The 17746-nt window shown below is 44.1% G+C and overlaps 1 protein-coding gene across 1 annotated transcript in view; it reads right to left on the bottom strand.

Moving 5' to 3' along the window:
- Nucleotides 1–5291, bottom strand: part of FBXO42 (F-box protein 42) — a 56554-nt gene extending 51263 nt beyond the window's left edge. Inside the window, 2 exon segments of the mRNA XM_049772531.1 lie at nucleotides 1214–1330; nucleotides 5029–5291. Of these exon segments, the coding sequence (XP_049628488.1) occupies nucleotides 1214–1330; nucleotides 5029–5278 (367 nt within the window). The 5' untranslated portion in view covers nucleotides 5279–5291.
- Between the last annotated feature and the right edge of the window lie 12455 nt (nucleotides 5292–17746).

The following is a 17746-nucleotide window of genomic DNA, read 5'->3' as shown; positions in this document are numbered from 1 at the left end:
TAATGAGCTTTCTTTCTGAAAAACATCTTTACTGGCCTCACATATACATCTCGAATTTTCTTTGCTGAACAACCATGAAACTGGCCCTGGTAGGCCATCATTGGGTTAAATACTGAAGCTTCTAGCCAGCACAGCTTGACCAAGTATTGCTTGGAGTGGCTCCCAGGTCCTCTGGAAATGCTCAACATACTCATTTTGATAAAAGAATATACTAACAGAGTATCATCGAATAAAATATTGTCTATAAAAATTCATTGTAGACAGGGGCCAGATAGATAGCACAGTGTTAGGGAATTTGCCTTGCATGTGGTTGACTCAGGATGGACCCAGGTTCAATTCCTGGCATTCCATATGGTCCCCCAAGCCTGCCAGGAGTGATGGTTCTGAGAACCAGGAGTAACTGCTGAGCACCTCCTAGTGTGGCCAAAAAAACCCAAACAAACAAACAAAAAAATTCATTGTTGACAATAGTAGCTTTTATGATTTCTTTTTTTCTTTTTTCTTTTTTTGTTGATATATAAATTTATTTAAGTACCATGATTACAAGCATGTTATGTTCTAAATTTCTGTGAACAGTCAAACTGAATTTGAATATATGATAGAACAGTTATTTTAAAACTTAGTGCTACTACTACTACTTCCTAAGGTGGTTATCAGAAATATCCTTATGCGGGCCCGGAGAGATAGCACAGCGGAGTTTGCCTTGCAAGCAGCCGATCCAGGACCAAAGGTGGTTGGTTCGAATCCCAGTGTCCCATATGGTCCCCCGTGCCTGCCAGGAGCTATTTCTGAGCAGACAGCCAGGAGTAACCCCTGAGCAATGCCGGGTGTGGCTCAAAAACCAAAATCAAAAAAAAAAAAAAAAAAAGAAATATCCTTATGCAGGCCTTTCCTTTGTTTTCCTCTCATATGCAGGCCTTTCCTTTGTTTTCCTCTCACATGTTTCAGATTGTTTAAGCACAAAACAGACCTCATTGGAACAGAATTTTAAAGTTATTTTTTTAATAATACACCCAAAAAAGAAGAATATAAAGTAACACCAAAGTGTCTACAATTATTTATGTTCTTGTACCTCCATAATTTTTATTGTAAGATGAATATTAAAGCATCATTTACATTCTTTTCATGAAAAGTTCAGAATACATGCATCCAAAGCAATTTTTGGAAACATAAGCACAGGCAGGTGGGGTCTCCTTGCACAATAGATACTTACTGTGTGAAAACCGCTGAGTGATCGGGGTTCCAGGATAGGGGTAAGTCCGACTCTCCCACTGAATATTTCCTTCCTGTACAGCTTTTATGAAACCATGGTAACACTGGTGGGCTACACCTAAAGACAAGAATAGTAACTGTTTCAGCCTAGAGAATTCACTTGTAGGTCAAGCTATTAAACCTGTATCTGAGTCAATAAAGCAAGTTCCTTTGAAGAGCTCCAAATGCCTTTGATTTCTCAAAGTGAAAGAATTTTGTCATTCAAAAGTCGCAGAGCCAATTCTTTCATTTTACCAAGTTTCGGGAAGATTAATCGATTCCATCAAAGTTAACAAAATTAGCCCACATTACACCCGGTCCCCTTCCCATCAGACCAAGAGGAAACCAAGCAAATGGCATTATTTACTTCAAACCAAACAAGCAGGAGGAAAATTTACATTTGCGTGAGAGATTATGATTATATCTGGGATATAACAGCTATTCAGTAAACATCTATGTCTAGACCACAGAAACCAAGCATTTTCCATCATTCCCAACAATATTTAAGGAACCAGGTACCCAGTCTCTGGCATGCAAGGCACACACTTTACCACTCAACCGCTCCCCTGGCCCCTGACACAATTTAATGCGCTGCAGTACTGCCAATTCTTTTCTGATAAAGTAGTTTCTTTATAAATGCAGCAACTACTACACAGTTGCAAATACAGAAGAGAACTGGAGGTTGGCAAGCATATAACAATTTAAAAAATTAGAAGCTGCCTTGGCAGTAATTTCTCCCAGAAGATCTAAGACTATGAATCTAGCTTAGGGCTCTTCTTTCATTCAAAACAGAAAGAATACCAATAAGGAAAAAGTTATGTTTGATTAGATCAGAGCATCTCAACTGTTGATTCTTCAAATTATACTGTACAGGTGAAATCCACAGTTGGGGAACCAGTATCTCCCGAAGAGTCCATTAACTCTGCAAACAAATAGGCTGGCATACCAGATTTACCAGTTATGATCACAGGCAGAGGCCGGCAAACAGTTTCAATACAATTGGCTCTTAACCCTCCAGGCTGGGATTTGGGTAGTTGACTGACAAGCACCCCTACTTCAATGAGAACCAACCTGAAGCAAGGAAAAGATTTCAAACCTAATTCAGATCTAAAATGGCTGCCTTGGGGCCAAAGCAATAGCACAGCGGGTAGGGCATTTACTTCACCCCTGACTTCAATCCCCTGCTTTGATCCCTGGCATCCCATATGTCACTTGAGCCTACCAGGAGTAAAACCTGATTGAAGAGCCAGGGGTAACACATGAGCATCGCCACATGTGGCCCAACATCCAGAATGAATCAAACAAATAAAATCGCTGCCTTATAGTCACTTGTAAAGAGAAAATGAATCAAATAACCATTACTTTTTTTTTTTTTTGTATTTTAGGCCACACCCATTTGATGCTCAGGGGTTACTCCTGGCTAAGCGCTGAGAAATCACCCCTGGCTTGGGGGGACCATATGGGACGCTGGGGGATCGAACCACAGTCCTTCCTTGGCTAGCGCTTGCAAGGCAGGCACCTTACCTCTAGCGCCTCCTCACCATTATTAAACAACTAGTCAATAATCAAAATTACTCGACTGTCCTGGTTATCTTCATTTAAGAAAAGGGATCCTGCAGCCAGGGTGATAGTACAGTGGGTAAGGCGTTTACCTTGCATGTGGCCACCCCTGTTTCGAATCCCTGCATCCCATATGGTCCCCCAAGTCTGCCAAGAGTAATTTCTGAGTGTAGAGTCAAAAGTAACTTGAGTGCCACTATGTGTGGCCCAAAAACAAAACAAAGAAAAGTAAACTAGTCAGGAGTCTGGAGATACTACAATGGGGAAGGTACCTTAAATGCGGCTGACTGGTTGTTTGATCACTAGAATCCTATAAGGTCCCCAGAGTCCTACCGAAAATAATCCCTGGAGGACTAAAGTGAGAGTACAGTGGGTAAGGTGCTCGCCTTGCAGCAACCAACCATAGACTGATCCCCAGCATACCATATGGTCCCCTGTGCACCCCTAGGAATGATCCTGCGCACAGAGGCCGAAGTAACACCTAAGTATTGCCAGGAATGTCCCCCAAAAAGTGATTCCTGGGCCCGGAGAGATAGCACAGCGGCGTTTGCCTTGCAAGCAGCTGATCCAGGACCAAAGGTGGTTGGTTCGAATCCTGGTGTCCCATATGGTCCCCCGTGCCTATTTCTGAGCTATTTCTGAGCAGACCGCCAGGAGTAACCCCTAAGCACCACCGGGTGTGGCCCAAAAACAAAACAAAACAAAACAAGATACACAATAAAACATCCTAGTAATAGGGAAACATTCACTAAGATAGCTGAGAACTTTTAAAAATCTAACACATTATGCATTTCCACAGAATTGTACAAACTAACTAAATCACTAAAGTTGGATACAAATTTTCTGTGTGTGGTGAGACATAAAACAAAACAATAAGGTCCACACAGATAAAACACAATTTAACCAGCAATATAGTAACAGATGCAAATAGGGTCAAGAGATTAGCCTCGGAGAAAGTTATAAGAGGTTCTGAAAGCAGCTTCTCTATTGGGTTTTGACAAGTCTTGGGTCCTTCATCTTCTCCATCTTCACCTGAGAAAGTGGTATAGAAACCAACTAAATTCAATAAGCGAAAACAGTTAATACAGAGGGCTCAACTAGAAACAAAACACCTCAGTAAACTCTCCAAATAGGACTTTAGTAATCCTTTGTGAGATAACAATTTTCACAAACTTTCTTTTAAAAAACTTTTTTTTATTATTTATTTATTTTTTTTTGGTTTTTGGGTCACACCTGGTAGCACTTAGGAGTTACTCCTGGCTCTATGCTCAGAAATCGCTCCTAGCAGGCTTGGGGGGGACCAAAACTAATTTTTTAATCATTTCACTTACCATTTTGTTGTAACAAGCAATATAAATAGTTTGTACCTGCTAAGGGGGCAAACTTGGAGGGAAGGATGGGAAATGGGGCAAAGGGATGGTCACACTAGTGGTGGGATTGCTATTGGAAATTGAATGGTTTTGTAAATCACAGTGTTTAAATAAAGTAAAAAAAAAAAGATTTCTGGGGAGAGATAGCATGGAGGTAAGGCGTTTGCCTTGCGTACAGAAGGACAGGGGAGATTTTTTGTGGGGGTTATTGGGTCACACCCAGCAGCGCTCAGGGGTTACTCCTGGCTCTATGCTCAGAAATGTCTCCTGGTAGGCTCTGGGGACCATATGGGATGCCGGGATTCGAACCACCAACCTTCTGGGTGAAAGGTGAATTCCGTATGTCCATTCTATCTCTCCAGCCCCGCCAGGGGCGATTCTGAGCATAGAGCCAGGAGTAACCCCTGAGCGCGCTGCTGGGTGTGACCCAAAAACCAAAAACAAAACAAAAAAAAAAGAAGTGATTCCTGAACACCACTGGATGTATCCCAAAACAAAAAAAAAAGTAAGGGATTGGAGCATATTACAGTGGGTACGGTGTTTGCCTTGCATTCAGCTAGTCCAGGTTCAACCCCTGGCATCTTTTATAACTACCCCCCCACCCCACCCCATGAAAACCACTAGGAGAGAATCCTGGGTACAGAGTCAGATGTAACCCCTAAACACAGCTGAATATGGAAAAAAAAAAAAAAAAGGTAAACTGTTCAGGGCGTAGGACTAGAATGTGGCTCAGTGACTGAGTGGCTGTCATGTATATGTAAATCCTAAGGTTGATCCCCTGTACCCCAAAAGAAAAAGTAAACCATTCAAATAAATACTAATAGACTGTTCAATAATTCCATCGTACCTTTGATAAGTCGATACCACTGTTTGCAGACAAGAGCTGCAGTTTTGTGTTCTTGATATGGTGAAAGAAAAGACAGTATATACTCTAAGACCTCTTCAGGCAGCTCAGACATGGACCTATTATGTCTGGTCTCATCAACCTCTAATACTGGATGGGGCTCGTCATCTTGCTCCATTGTCCCTTCCAGCACAGTTTCTTCTTGGTCCACAGCCATAAAACTGTCATCTTCACTGTCTGAGGAGCTGGCCATGACATTCCACTTGTTAGCTATAGTGAGAAAGAAAAAAACATCAGCACGCATGGTGAGAAGCCATGCAACAACCCAAGCATATGCATCTAAGCAGTAACACCCTCAATATAAAATCTATTCTTTTGCACTTCCCATATTAGTTGTGAGTGACCTGCATTTGACAAGTACATCAGAAATGCCAGCTCGTTGTTAATGTCTGACCAATTCTTTTTTTTTTTTTTTTGGTTTTTGGGCCACACCCTGTGCCGCTCAGGGGTTACTCCTGGCTATGCGCTCAGAAGTTGCTCCTGGTTTCTTCGGGGACCATATGGGACACCGGGGGATCGAACCGAGGTCCGTCCTAGGCTAGCGCAGGAAAGGCAGGCACCTTACCTCCAGCGCCACCGCCCGGCCCAACCAATTCTTAAAGGCACGGTCTTATTCCTCTCTACTCAAAGTTAAATTTCAGTCTGAAACAGTCTGCAAGTCAAATTCTATAACCAGGGGACTAGAGAGATAGAGCAGTGGGTAAAACACTTGCAGACAATTGACTGCCTTGCAGGCAGCTGACCCAGGTTCGACCAGAGGCATGGTCCCCCAAACCCATCCTAAGTGATCTCTGGGCATAAAACCAGAAGTAAGCCCTTAGTAACATTAACTGGTTAAGGTCCTGACCTTGCAAGCAATCAACCCTGGCATAATAGGTTTGCTAGAAATGGTATTAGATAAAAGATCCTAAATAGGTTTTTGTTGTTGCTGGTTTTGTTTTTGGGTCACATCTAGAGGCACTCAGGGGTTACTCCTGGCTTGGGGGACCATATGGGACACCAGGGGATCAAACCATGGCCCGTCCCAGGTCAGCCTGTGCAAGGCAAATGCTCTACTGCTGTGCCACGCTTCAGCCCCCAGAAGTGATTGTTAAGTTTGCTTTTGGGCCACACCCGGTGACGCTCAGGGGTTACTCCTGGCTATGGGCTCAGAAATCGGCCCTGGCTTGGGGGACTATACCATACCACCTGTGCCACCGCTCTGACCCCCAGAAGTGATTCTTTTTTTTTGGTTTTTGGGCCACACCCGGTGGTGTAGCTCAGGGGTTACTCCTGGCTATGTGCTCAGAAGTCGCTCCTGGCTTGGGGGACCATATGGGACGCCGGGGGATCGAACCGCGGTCCTGTCCAAGGCTAGCACAGGTAAGGCAGGCACCTTACCTCTTGCGCCACCGCCCGGCCCCCAGAAGTGATTCTTGAGTGCAATGCCAAAAGTAATCTTTTTGTGCCACCGGTGTGCCCCCCCAAAAAAATAATTATTAAGTCTTTGGGAGAAACAATAAACTGATGGCAGTTCATTGAGCTCCTTTCCTAATGAACAGAAACCATTTGACTTGACTAGGCATCTAATTTTCCCAGCACTTGACATTCAACTGAGGCTAAGATTTTCTGACATTTTTACTCAGAACACCTTTGTGCTGAGATCACATTATTTTATAGTAGATGACATCATTAGAGGCAGGAAATAAACACTACCTTAAATGTCATTGGACCCTGTCAAGATTTTTTTTTCTTTTTGGTTCTTTTTTGGGCCACACCTGGTGGCGCTCAGAGGTTGCCCCAGGCTCGGGGGACCATATGGGATACCAGGGATCGAACCCACATCCATCCTGGGTCAGCTGCATGCAAGGTAAATGTCCTACCACTGTGCTACCATTCTGGCCCCAAAATCTTTTTTTGGTCTGGAATTAATAAAACTCTTGGGGCCGGGCGGTGGCACTAGAGGTAAGGTGCCTGCCTTGCCTGCGCTAGCCTAGGACGGACCTAGTTCCCATATGGTCCCCCAAGCCAGGAGCGACTTCTGAGTGCATAGCCAGGAGTAACCCCTGAGCGTCACCGGGTGTGGCCCAAAAACAAAAACACACAAACAAAAAATAAATAAAACTCTTGAGTTCTTGAATTTTAACTTCCTTAAGTACACTGTTTTTTTTTTGGTTTTTTTTGTTTGTTTGTTTGTTTGTTTTTGGGGGGGTTACTCCTGGCTTCACACTCAGAAATCGCTCCTGGCAGGCTCGGGAGACCATATGGGATGCCGGGATTCGAACCGATGACCTTCTATATGAAAGGCAAACGCCTTACCTCCATGCTATCTCTCTGGCCCCCCTTAAGTACATTGTGACTTTAGAACTACCAGGCTGCTGGGCCACACCCAAGAACAATTGCTGGGTTAGGCTGGTGGAAGGTACTGACTAATTTGGTAACTATTTTTTTCTTTTTTGCTTTTGTTTTTGGATCACACCCAACAATACTCAGAGGTTACTCCTGGCTCTGCACTCAGGAATTACTTCTGGCAGTGCTTGGAGCACCATATGGAACACTGAGGATTAAACTAGATTGGCTGCACTTGGATAGGTATCCTACCCACAGTTCTATTGCTCCAGCCCAGTCATTGGCAGTAATTTGCCTTTGGAAACATACTGTTCTCGATACAACTAAAAATAAACTGAATTTCTAAAATTCAGAAACCTTGCTCTTCTAAAAAGAAATCAAGAAGCACAGGAGAAATGGCTGTTTCCAACTATAATTGTTTATGACACAGAGTAACTTATTCAGCATAAGATTTCTAGAAAAGTCATGCTCAAGTAGTAAAGCACATGCTTGACATGTGCAAGGCCTAAGTTTCAAGCATTCCTGGTAATATGTGGTAGTCCCACAACTGATGGGCGCAGCCATTGTGGTCCTGAGAAGCAGTGGTCTGAGTCTGACATGTGCCAAGAGTGATCCTAGACTCCCAGCACTACCAGATGTGGCCCCTAAGTGAAAAATCCTTATCCTCCTTAACAGAATTTCTCCAACTATAAAATCATATGGATTTTATAATGTCGGGAGGTATGAACAAGTCTTCTAAATGATCTGGCAAGGAATGATACATCTGTAAAGAATTAAAAAACATTCACAGGGAGGAGACAATACAGCGGGTAGGGAGCTTGCACTGCATTCAGCTTGTCTGAGTTCAATCCCCAGAACCCCATATGGTCCACTGATCACAACCAGGAGTAATTCCTGAAGGTAGAACCAGGAGTAATCAACCCCCAAGCATTGCTGGATATGATAAACCCCCACTGAAGGACAGAGTTCAAATAGCCCCTGAGCACTGCTAAATATGGCCCCAAAACTGAATTAATACATCTAGAAATAAAATATAAAGCTTATTCTTCACAATTTCAAATAGTTAAAAACTACAGTTAGGAGTTGGAGTGATAGTACAGCAAACAGGGGGCTTTCATTGCATGCAATGGAACTGAGTTCGATCCTCAGCATCCCATTATGGTCCCAGATCTCAACATTGAACTCAGAGTCCTGATTGCCACTGGGTATGGCACAAGAATAAACCAAAAATTGCAATTAATGAGCTGAAAAGTAGAGCAAGTAGCCTTCCAAGTGGCTGACCCGATTTTGATGATACCAGCATTCTATATGAGCACCACCAAGAATGACTTCTGAGCTAAGAGTAAGACCAAAGCACAGCAAGGTCTGGTTCAATACTTCCCCTCCCAAACTTCTTATTGATAGTTTTTTTTGGGGGGGTCACACCCGGCAGCGCTCAGGGGTTACTCTTGGCACTATGCTCAGAAATCGCCCCTGGCAGGCGTGGAGGATCATATGGGATGCCGGATTCGAACCACCATTCTTCTGCATGAAAGGCAAACGCCTTACCTCCACGCTATCTCTCCTGCCCCTGGCCCCCTTCTTTTTGTTTTGTTTTGTTTTTGGGCCATACCCGGCTGTGCTCAGGAGTTACTCCTGGCTATCTGTTCAGAAATAGCTCCTGGCAGGCAGGGGGGCCATATGGGACGCCCCGGGATTCAAACCAACCACCTTAGGTCCTGGGTCAGCTGCTTGCAAGGCAAACGCTGCTGTGCTATCTCTCCAGCCCCGTTGACAGTTTAACTTTAAAAAAAAAAAAAAAGGGGGTTACTGGGGCCAGATAAGACATCTAGACACCTTGCAAGCGCTAGCCTAGGCAGGATCACAGTTCTATCCTCCAGCATCCCATATGGTCCCCCCAAGGCAGGAGCGATTTCTGAGCACATAGCCAGGAATAACCTCTGAGCGTCAATGGGGGTGACCCAAAAAGAAAAACAAAAGGGAGGGGTACTAAGATTTAAATAAAGAATGTGTGGTTGAGAGCTCAGTAGCAAAACTCTTGCCATGCAAATGTGTGGTCTGATAGCACATGTCTGGTGTCTGATCTCAAATGTTAAGTTTGATCCTGACACTGTCTCACACATGCTGACCTTGGGGGGCCAGAGAGATAGCACAGCAGTAGTGTGTTTGCCTTGCATACAGCCAATCCAGGAAGAATGATGTTCAAATCCCAGCATCCTATAAGATTCCCCCGTGCCTGCCAGAAGCAATTTCTGAGCACAGAACCAGAAATAAACCCTGATCGCCAGCGGGTGTGACCCAAAAAACAAAAAAAGAAAACAAAAAACAAAACTCTAGCACAGGGGCCAGAGTGATAGCACAGCAGTAGGATGTTCACCTTGCACACATCCGACCTGGGATGGACCCAGGTTCAACCCCGTATCCCATATGGTCCCTGAGCATTGACGGATATGCCCTGCCACCCCCCCAAAAAAAACCCTAGCACCACAAGTGTTTAAGTACTATAACCAAGTGTGTAGCCTCCAGCAGGAAGCAAAACCAAGTGTATGAGGACTACAACCAAGTGTGTGCAACTTCTGGTCATCACTACTACAAAAGAGCAAGGTAATGGAAATCAATTTTTTTAACTTTTGAAAGATAAAGATTGTATGGCTGAAGGGAATGAGAACGTACCTACCCTACCCACTGTACTAGTGCTCCAGCCTCATTAAATGCTATTCTTGAAAACTTAAAATAATGCTAAATGGGGATCTACCAAAGACCACAATATGACTAAATTGAAGGTGATAATAAGCCTTATTAATATATTATTATTTGGGTCAGAGAGATAGTATAGTGGGTAGGTGAGGCACTTGCTTTGCATAAAGACAACCAGGATTCAATACCTAGCATGAATGTGTGTGTAGGTGTGTATTTGTTTTTGGTATGGGTTGGTTTTATTGTTTGTTTATTTGTTTTGGTTTTTGGGTCATACCCCATGGTGCTTAGGGGTTATTCCTGGCTCTGCAATCAGAAACTGCTCCTGGCATGGGGGACCATATAGGATGCTGGAATCAAACCGGGGTCCATTCAGGGTTGGCTCTGTGCAAGGCACACACCTTACCACCGTGCTATCACTCTGATGTATTTCTTTTTTTTTTTTTGGGTCACACCCGGCGGCACTCAGGGGTTACTCCTGGCTGTCTGCTCAGAAATAGCTCCTGGCAGGCACGGGGGACCATATGGGACACCAAGATTTGGACCAACCACCTTTGGTCCATGCTTGCAAGGCAAACGACGCTGTGCTATCTCTCCGGGCCCTCTGATGTATTTCTTCTCTCTCTCTCTCTCTCTCTCTCTCTCTCTCTCTCTCTCTTTCTCTCTCTCTCTCTCTCTCTCTCTCTCTCTCTCTCTCTCTCTCTCTCTCTCTCTCTCTCTCCCTCCCTCCTTCCTACCCTCCCTCCCTCCCCAAATAAAGGTTTTTCAAACCTACTGTCTCTAAATTTATATTCTTTGCTAGTTACAAAATATGTGTAGGATATAAGGGTAAAAACTCTTCTTTCAATAGTCTTTTAGCACATACACATATTATTGTAGATACCTTATCAACAATAACAGAAGCTATAATCTGGAGACTCCTGAGTTCCTGACAGTCAATGTTTTGCTAAAAAAATCTAGAAATGGAAAATGTGGCATAACTATTGTTGCTATTAGCAAACTGTTAGCTGTTTTGACAAGAAAATTCAGAGAGCTGTTTCTGTAAAGCATTCCAAATCTAATGAGCAGCAGCAGTGAATCTTTCAAGTGGCTAATTCATCAAGAGTGTTATCCAGTTCTTGGGACCAGAGAGATAGCATGGAGGTAAGGCGTTTGCCTTACATGCAGAAGGATGGCGGTTCAAATCCCGGCATCCCATATGGTCCCCGAGCCTGCCAGGAGCGATTTCTGAGTGTAGAGCCAGGAGTAACCCCTGAGCGCTGTCAGGTGTGACCCAAAAATCAAAAACCAAAAAAAAAAAAAAAAAGAGTGTTATCCAGTTCTTAATTCCCCTTAAGGTTTCAGAGAAAGGGCGCAGTGGCTTCTAGTACCTATCTTGCGAGTGCACATCCCTGCTGCTCTGCAAGTGCTACTATTCTTAGACCTGGCAGCACTGTTGTCTGTGATCCCCAGGTCCAGCTCCACTGCACCCAAGTATGTGGGAGGACACAAAAAGAAGTACAGCCCCCACGAGAACCATAACTAAAGAAGCCTGAGCATCATAGCCAGTGAATCCAACGACTGGCAAATAAATGTGGAAACAGTGTAGCTGGTGTGCTCCCACACACAGGACTTGTGTGACTGCGGGAAAAGCTCAAAGACCACAGTTTGCTCACTGCAAACAAGATTTCATTGACGAGTAATATGGCTGGTGTGAGCCCCAAATTCTTATGTATAAAGGATCGAAGAGATAGTACAGGAGGGAAGGCACTTGCCTTGTACATGATCAATTTAGGTTTGATCCTTGGCACCCCAGATAGACACTTGAGCATAAGGAAGAGTGAGCCAGGTGTGGCCCAAAAGCAAAACCAACAAGATGCATTTTATTTTGGGGCCAAGAGAGATCACCAGATTGGAGTACATGCTTTGCGGGTGGTAGTTCTGGCCTGTATTCCCACCTGGATACCACATGATCATCCAATCGCACCAGAATATTGCTGGGTTTGGCTCAAGGCTCACTCTTAACTCTAGGCTCAAGGATCATTCCTTGCAGGGCTCAGAGGATCATATGAAGTGCCAGAGATCGAACTCAGGTTGGCTGTGTAAAAGACAAGTGCATGTCTACTGCTCCAGCTGGTACATTTTTAATGGTGGTGCCCACCAGGGATCACATGTCAGGGATTACATCCCCAAGGTACTTGCACATTTGGCCAGTGTTCACCCAGACTGGCACATGCTCACCCAGAGTTGCACTGTTAGCTAAAATATAGTTTTGGATGTGGAGTTCACTAGGGAATCACTGCTCACACGCTCACACATGTGCTCAGTGGGGGGAGGAGTCACATTTCTCTTTTTGGGGGGGTTGGTTTTTGGGTCACACCCGGCGGCGCTAAGGGTGCACTCCTGGCTCTGCACTCTGAAGTCACTCCTGGCAGGCACAGGGGGACCATATGGGATGCCGGGATTAGAACCACCATCTATTCAAATCAGCTGTGTACAATGCAAACAGCCAACCACTGTGCTATCTCTCCAGCCTCAACACATTTCTTTTTGTTTTGTTTTTGTTTTTGGGTCACACCCAGCAGCGCTCAGGGGTTACTCCTGGCACTATGCTCAGAAATCGCCCCTGGCAGGCTCGGGGGACCATATGGGAATGCCGGGATTCAAACCACAGTCCTTCAGCATGCAAGGCAAACGCCCTACTGCTATGCTATCTCTCCAGCCCCTCCAACATGTTTCTAAGCCATAGCACTTGTACATCTTTCCAGTACTCAAGGGTGGGGGTGTCATAACACACCTTGGTGGTACTCACATACGCCTGACTGCAGTATGGCCAAATATAACACAGTGTAGGGACTGAGACAGCTGAGCTGCCAAACTCAAATATCACAGCTGCCAGGATTGAATTTAGGGCTATAGAACACCAGGTATTTGAATTCAAGAACAGATGTATGCAGGTGATCTAAGCATGTGTAACAACTGGGGCTCTATCTCCCAATCCATCATTTAGGGGAAATTCCAAGGAACCAATTGCAAATTGCAAGGCAAGTGCTTTACTGATGAGTTACATGCTCAGCTCACAATCCTTTAAACTGTTTATATTTTATACACTTTTCTTAATTTCTCACAATACAAAAAAACCAAAATCTTTGAATACTATTTAATAATATGTAAAGGGGACAAAGCGATAGCACAGCAGTAAGGCATTTGCCTTGCACTCAGCCAACTCCAGATGGGCTTCTATTCGATTCCTGACATCCCATATGGTCCCCCTGAACCTGCCAGAGTCAGGAGTAATCCGAGCACTGCCGGATATGACCCAAAAAACAAAAATAATAATAATAATATGTAAAGATTTATTAACTTAAACTTTGATTCTAATCCCCTTTACTTAATTTTTATTTAAACCATTGTGATTTAAAAAGTTATTCATTGTTGTGTTTTAGGCATACAATGTTTCAGGAAAAATATTCCCATAGTCCATCCATGCCACCACAATCCACCCCAGCCTGCCATCATTAACAGGTACTTTTTTAAGTTTGATTGCTAAAGTTTGAGTCTCAAGATTTCATTGTTAACTCTGATTTGAATATTTACTTCTGTCCTTTCTTTTTTTTTTTTTTTTTTTTTTTTTTTTTTTTTTTTTTTTTTTTTTTGGTTTTTGGGCCACACCCGTTTGACAGCTCAGGGGTTACTCCTGGCTATGTGCTCAGAAATCGCCCCTGGCTTGGGGGGACCATATGGGATGCCGGGGATCGAACCGCGGTCCGTTCCTTGGTAGCGCTTACAAGGCAGACACCTTATCTCTAGCGCCACCTTCCCGGCCCACTTCTGTCCTTTCTTAACACCACCAATATACATGAGACCCCTTAGCCATTGTTCCCTGTCACTTCATGTGTCTTTCTCCTCCTCCACTCAATTTCTTTCCTTCTCCTCACTTTAATCTGGGGCCTAAAGTGTCTCAACAACCCCACTTTTAAGTCATTGCATTTATTCATGCAGTTAGTTTAAATACCACATAAGTGATTATGTATTTATTAAACCCATTATGAATAACTTTGTAAAGCACATTGTCGTAAATGTCTTTAATTTTTTTTAAGAGTATAATACATTTTAGTGAGATGCTGTAAAAAAAATAGAAAATTTTCATTCCTGGTTGTAGTTTTAGCAGTGGTCTATCCAAAGGTACGTAATATCTTGACAGCTTCATATCCCCAAGAAGCCTGAAGGGCAGTGCATGTTCTTAAAGAGTAATGTTTGGGCCCTCATGATAGCTTAAATAAAAAGACAAAAAGTGTTCAGGCCAGAGCAATAGAACAATGGGTAGGGCATTTGCCTTGCATGCGGCTGACCCAGGTTTGATCCCCAGCATCCCATGTGGTCCCCCAAGCCTGCCAGAAGGAGTGATCTAATCGCAGTGCCTCCAAGTGTGACACGAAAACAAAACAAAAAAATTGGTTGCTGAAAGAAAATAAAATGATATACATGGTACCCTTCATTAGCAATAGTGAAAACCAAAGTATCAGAGAGAGAAAGAAAGAGAGAGAAAGGGGAGTAAAAAAAATGCCTGGGGCCGGAGAGATAGCATGGAGGTAAGGCGTTTGCCTTTCATGCAGGAGGTCATCGGTTCGAATCCCGGTGTCCCATATGGTCCCCCGTGCCTGCCAGGAACAATTTCTGAGCCTGGAGCCAGGAATAATCCCTGAGCACTGCCAGGTGTGACCCAAAAACCACAAAAAAAAAAAAAAAAAAGCCTGCCCCAGAGAAAGGCGGGGGAGGGGTGAGAGGGAACCTGGGACATCGGTGGCAGGAATTGTGCATTGCCCAAGGGTGGTGTACATTCTATGACTGAAAATCATGAACAATTTTGTATCCATGGTGCTTAAATAAAGAAATCATAAAAATAAAAAGAAAGAAACAAAAAGAGAAAAAGTGTTGAACAATATACTTAAGATTACTACCTCTGGGGCCGGAGCTACTGCACATAGGTAAGGCATTTACCTTGCTCATGGCCAATACAGGACGGACCACATTTTAAATCCCAGCATCCCATATGGTCCCCCGAGCCTGCCAAGAGTGACTTCTGAGCGAAGAGCCAGGAGTAACCACTGACCATCACCCGGTGTGACCCAAACCCCCCCCCCAAGAAAATGACTACCTTTATTTAAAAAGGAAGAGATAAAGAATATATGTATATATTTATTTTTGCAAAATAAACAGTGAAACCAGAAACTAGTAAGAGATGATGATTCCAATCACCAGCCATGACGCACATCTAAACATTTCCCTGTCCAGAGGGAGACAAGGTCCTTTGCCCTGCATCCAATTGATCATGGATCTAATTCTTTTTTATTTTTTGGGGTTCTAATTCTTGAGAACACTGTTGTGCCCCAAACAATAACAGGGGTCACTTCCAAACAGAGGCAGCAAGTGCAGAGACTGGAGTAACAACACTTGAGCAACACTGGATGTGGCCCAAAAGGAGAAAAATAGTGAAATTGAGTTCTATCGAAATGAACTTGAAAATCCTGATTAGATCCTGGTACCTACTTTAGTTGTTTACACTTGCTATTTCCTCTTCCTCAAAACGTTTTGCTTTGTTTCGTTTTGTTTTGTTTTTGGGTCACACCTGGCATCGCTCAGGGGTTACTCCTGGCTCTACGCTCAGAAATCGCTCCTGGCAGGCACAGGGGACCATATGGGAAGCCAGGATTCGAACCACTGTCCTTCTGCATGAAAGGCAAACGCCTTACCTCCATGCTATCTTTCCGGCCCCTTCCTCAAAACTTAGCATTAAACATTCTGCCTTGTTCTTTCAATTAGTTTTTTTTTTTTTTTTGAGGGGGGAGGGTCCACACCCAATGGTACTCAGGGGTTGGTTCCTGTCGCCTCTGTGCTCAGAAAAACACCCCTGGCAGGCTTGTGGGACCATATGGGATTCCAGGGATCAAACCCAGGTCAGCTACGTGCAAGACAAAAGCCCTACCCACTATATACTATGGCTCCAGCCCCTAGTCTTTCAATCTTTTTATTTTATTTATTTTATTTTATTTTATGTTTTTTGGGTCACACCGGAAGAGCTCACGGGTTACTTCTGGTAACTCCTACTCTATGCTCAGTAATCGATCCTGGCAGGCACAGGGGACCATATGGGATGCTGGGATTCAAATCACCAACCTTCTGCATGAAAGGCAAACGCCTTACCTTCATGCTATCTCTCCGGCCCCGGTCTTCTCTATTTTTTTTTATTTTTTTTTATTATTATTATTTTTTGGTTTTTTTTGGGGGGGGGCCACACCCGGTAACGCTCAGGGGTTACTTCTGGCTATGGGTTCAGAAGTTGCTCCTGGCTTGGGGGACCATATGGGACACCGGGGGATCAAACCAAGGTCCGTCCAAGGCTAGCACAGGCAAGGCAGGCACCTTACCTTTAGCGCCACCGCCCGCCCCGGTTTTCTCTATTTTTAATAAAATCTTTATTTAAGCACCATGATTACAAGCATGATTGTAGTTGAGTTTGTCATAAACATACTGTCTTCTCTAAACCATACAATCTGAACCTGTCTCCCCTTTCCTACAAGTCAATTGTTCCTTATTAGTTACTTTCTCTGATTTCAAATGTATGACTCAATAATTAGGGACCTTTTATCTATTTTATCCACTGTATTTCTATTTTTGGGGGGGGTTGGGCCACACCCAGTGATGCTCAGGGGTTACTCCTGGCTATGCGCTCAGAAATCGCTCCTGGCTTGGGGGACCATATGGGACGCCAGAGGATCAAATTGCAGTCCATCCTAGGTCAGTCTCGTGCAAGGCAAACGCCATACCGCTGTGCCACCGCTCCAGTCCCAATGTATTTCTAATATCTTTTTTTATTTATTTATTTTATTTCTAATATCTTGACCCATATATAGCACTTAGTATAACATTCAATAAATGTTGAGCAATGGGCCAATGAACAAAATAGCGAGAAGATTTAACAGATACTTGTGATCACACAGAAAGATCATGTGGAAAAATTAACCTTTAAGAATCAAAAATAGGGGGCCCGGAGAGATAGCACAGCGGCGTTTGCCTTGCAAGCAGCCGATCCAGGACCAAAGGTGGTTGGTTCGAATCCCGGTGTCCCATATGGTCCCCCGTGCCTGCCAGGAGTTATTTCTGAGCAGACAGCCAGGAGTAACCCCTGAGCACTGCCGGGTGTGGCCCAAAAAAAAAAAAAAAAAAAGAATCAAAAGTAGGTAGCAGGCCAGGAGAGATAGCACAGCTCTGGCAAGCAGCCTTGCAAGTAGCTGATCCAGGACCAAAGATGGTTGGTTCGAATCCCAGTGTCCCATATGGTCCCCCGTGCCTGCCAGGAGCTATTTCTGAGCAGACAGCCAGGAGTAACTCCTGAGCATCGCTGGGTGTGGGCACCCCCCCAAAAAAAAAGAATCAAAATTAGGGGCTGGAGAGATAGCACAGCAGTAGAGCATTTGCTTTGCTTATAGCCTACCCAGGAGGGACTCAGTTCTATTCCCAGTATCCCATATGAGTCCCCAGCCTGCCAGAAGCGATTTCTCTTTTTTTTTTTTTTTTTTTTGGTTTTTGGGCCACACCCGGTAATGCTCAGGGGTTACTCCTGGCTATGCGCTCAGAAGTTGCTCCTGGTTTGGGA

The sequence above is a fragment of the Suncus etruscus genome, chromosome 4 (assembly GCF_024139225.1).
Source record: "Suncus etruscus isolate mSunEtr1 chromosome 4, mSunEtr1.pri.cur, whole genome shotgun sequence".
In the NCBI taxonomy this organism is placed as follows: Eukaryota; Metazoa; Chordata; class Mammalia; order Eulipotyphla; family Soricidae; genus Suncus; species Suncus etruscus.
This window is presented reverse-complemented; position numbering and strand designations above follow the sequence as displayed.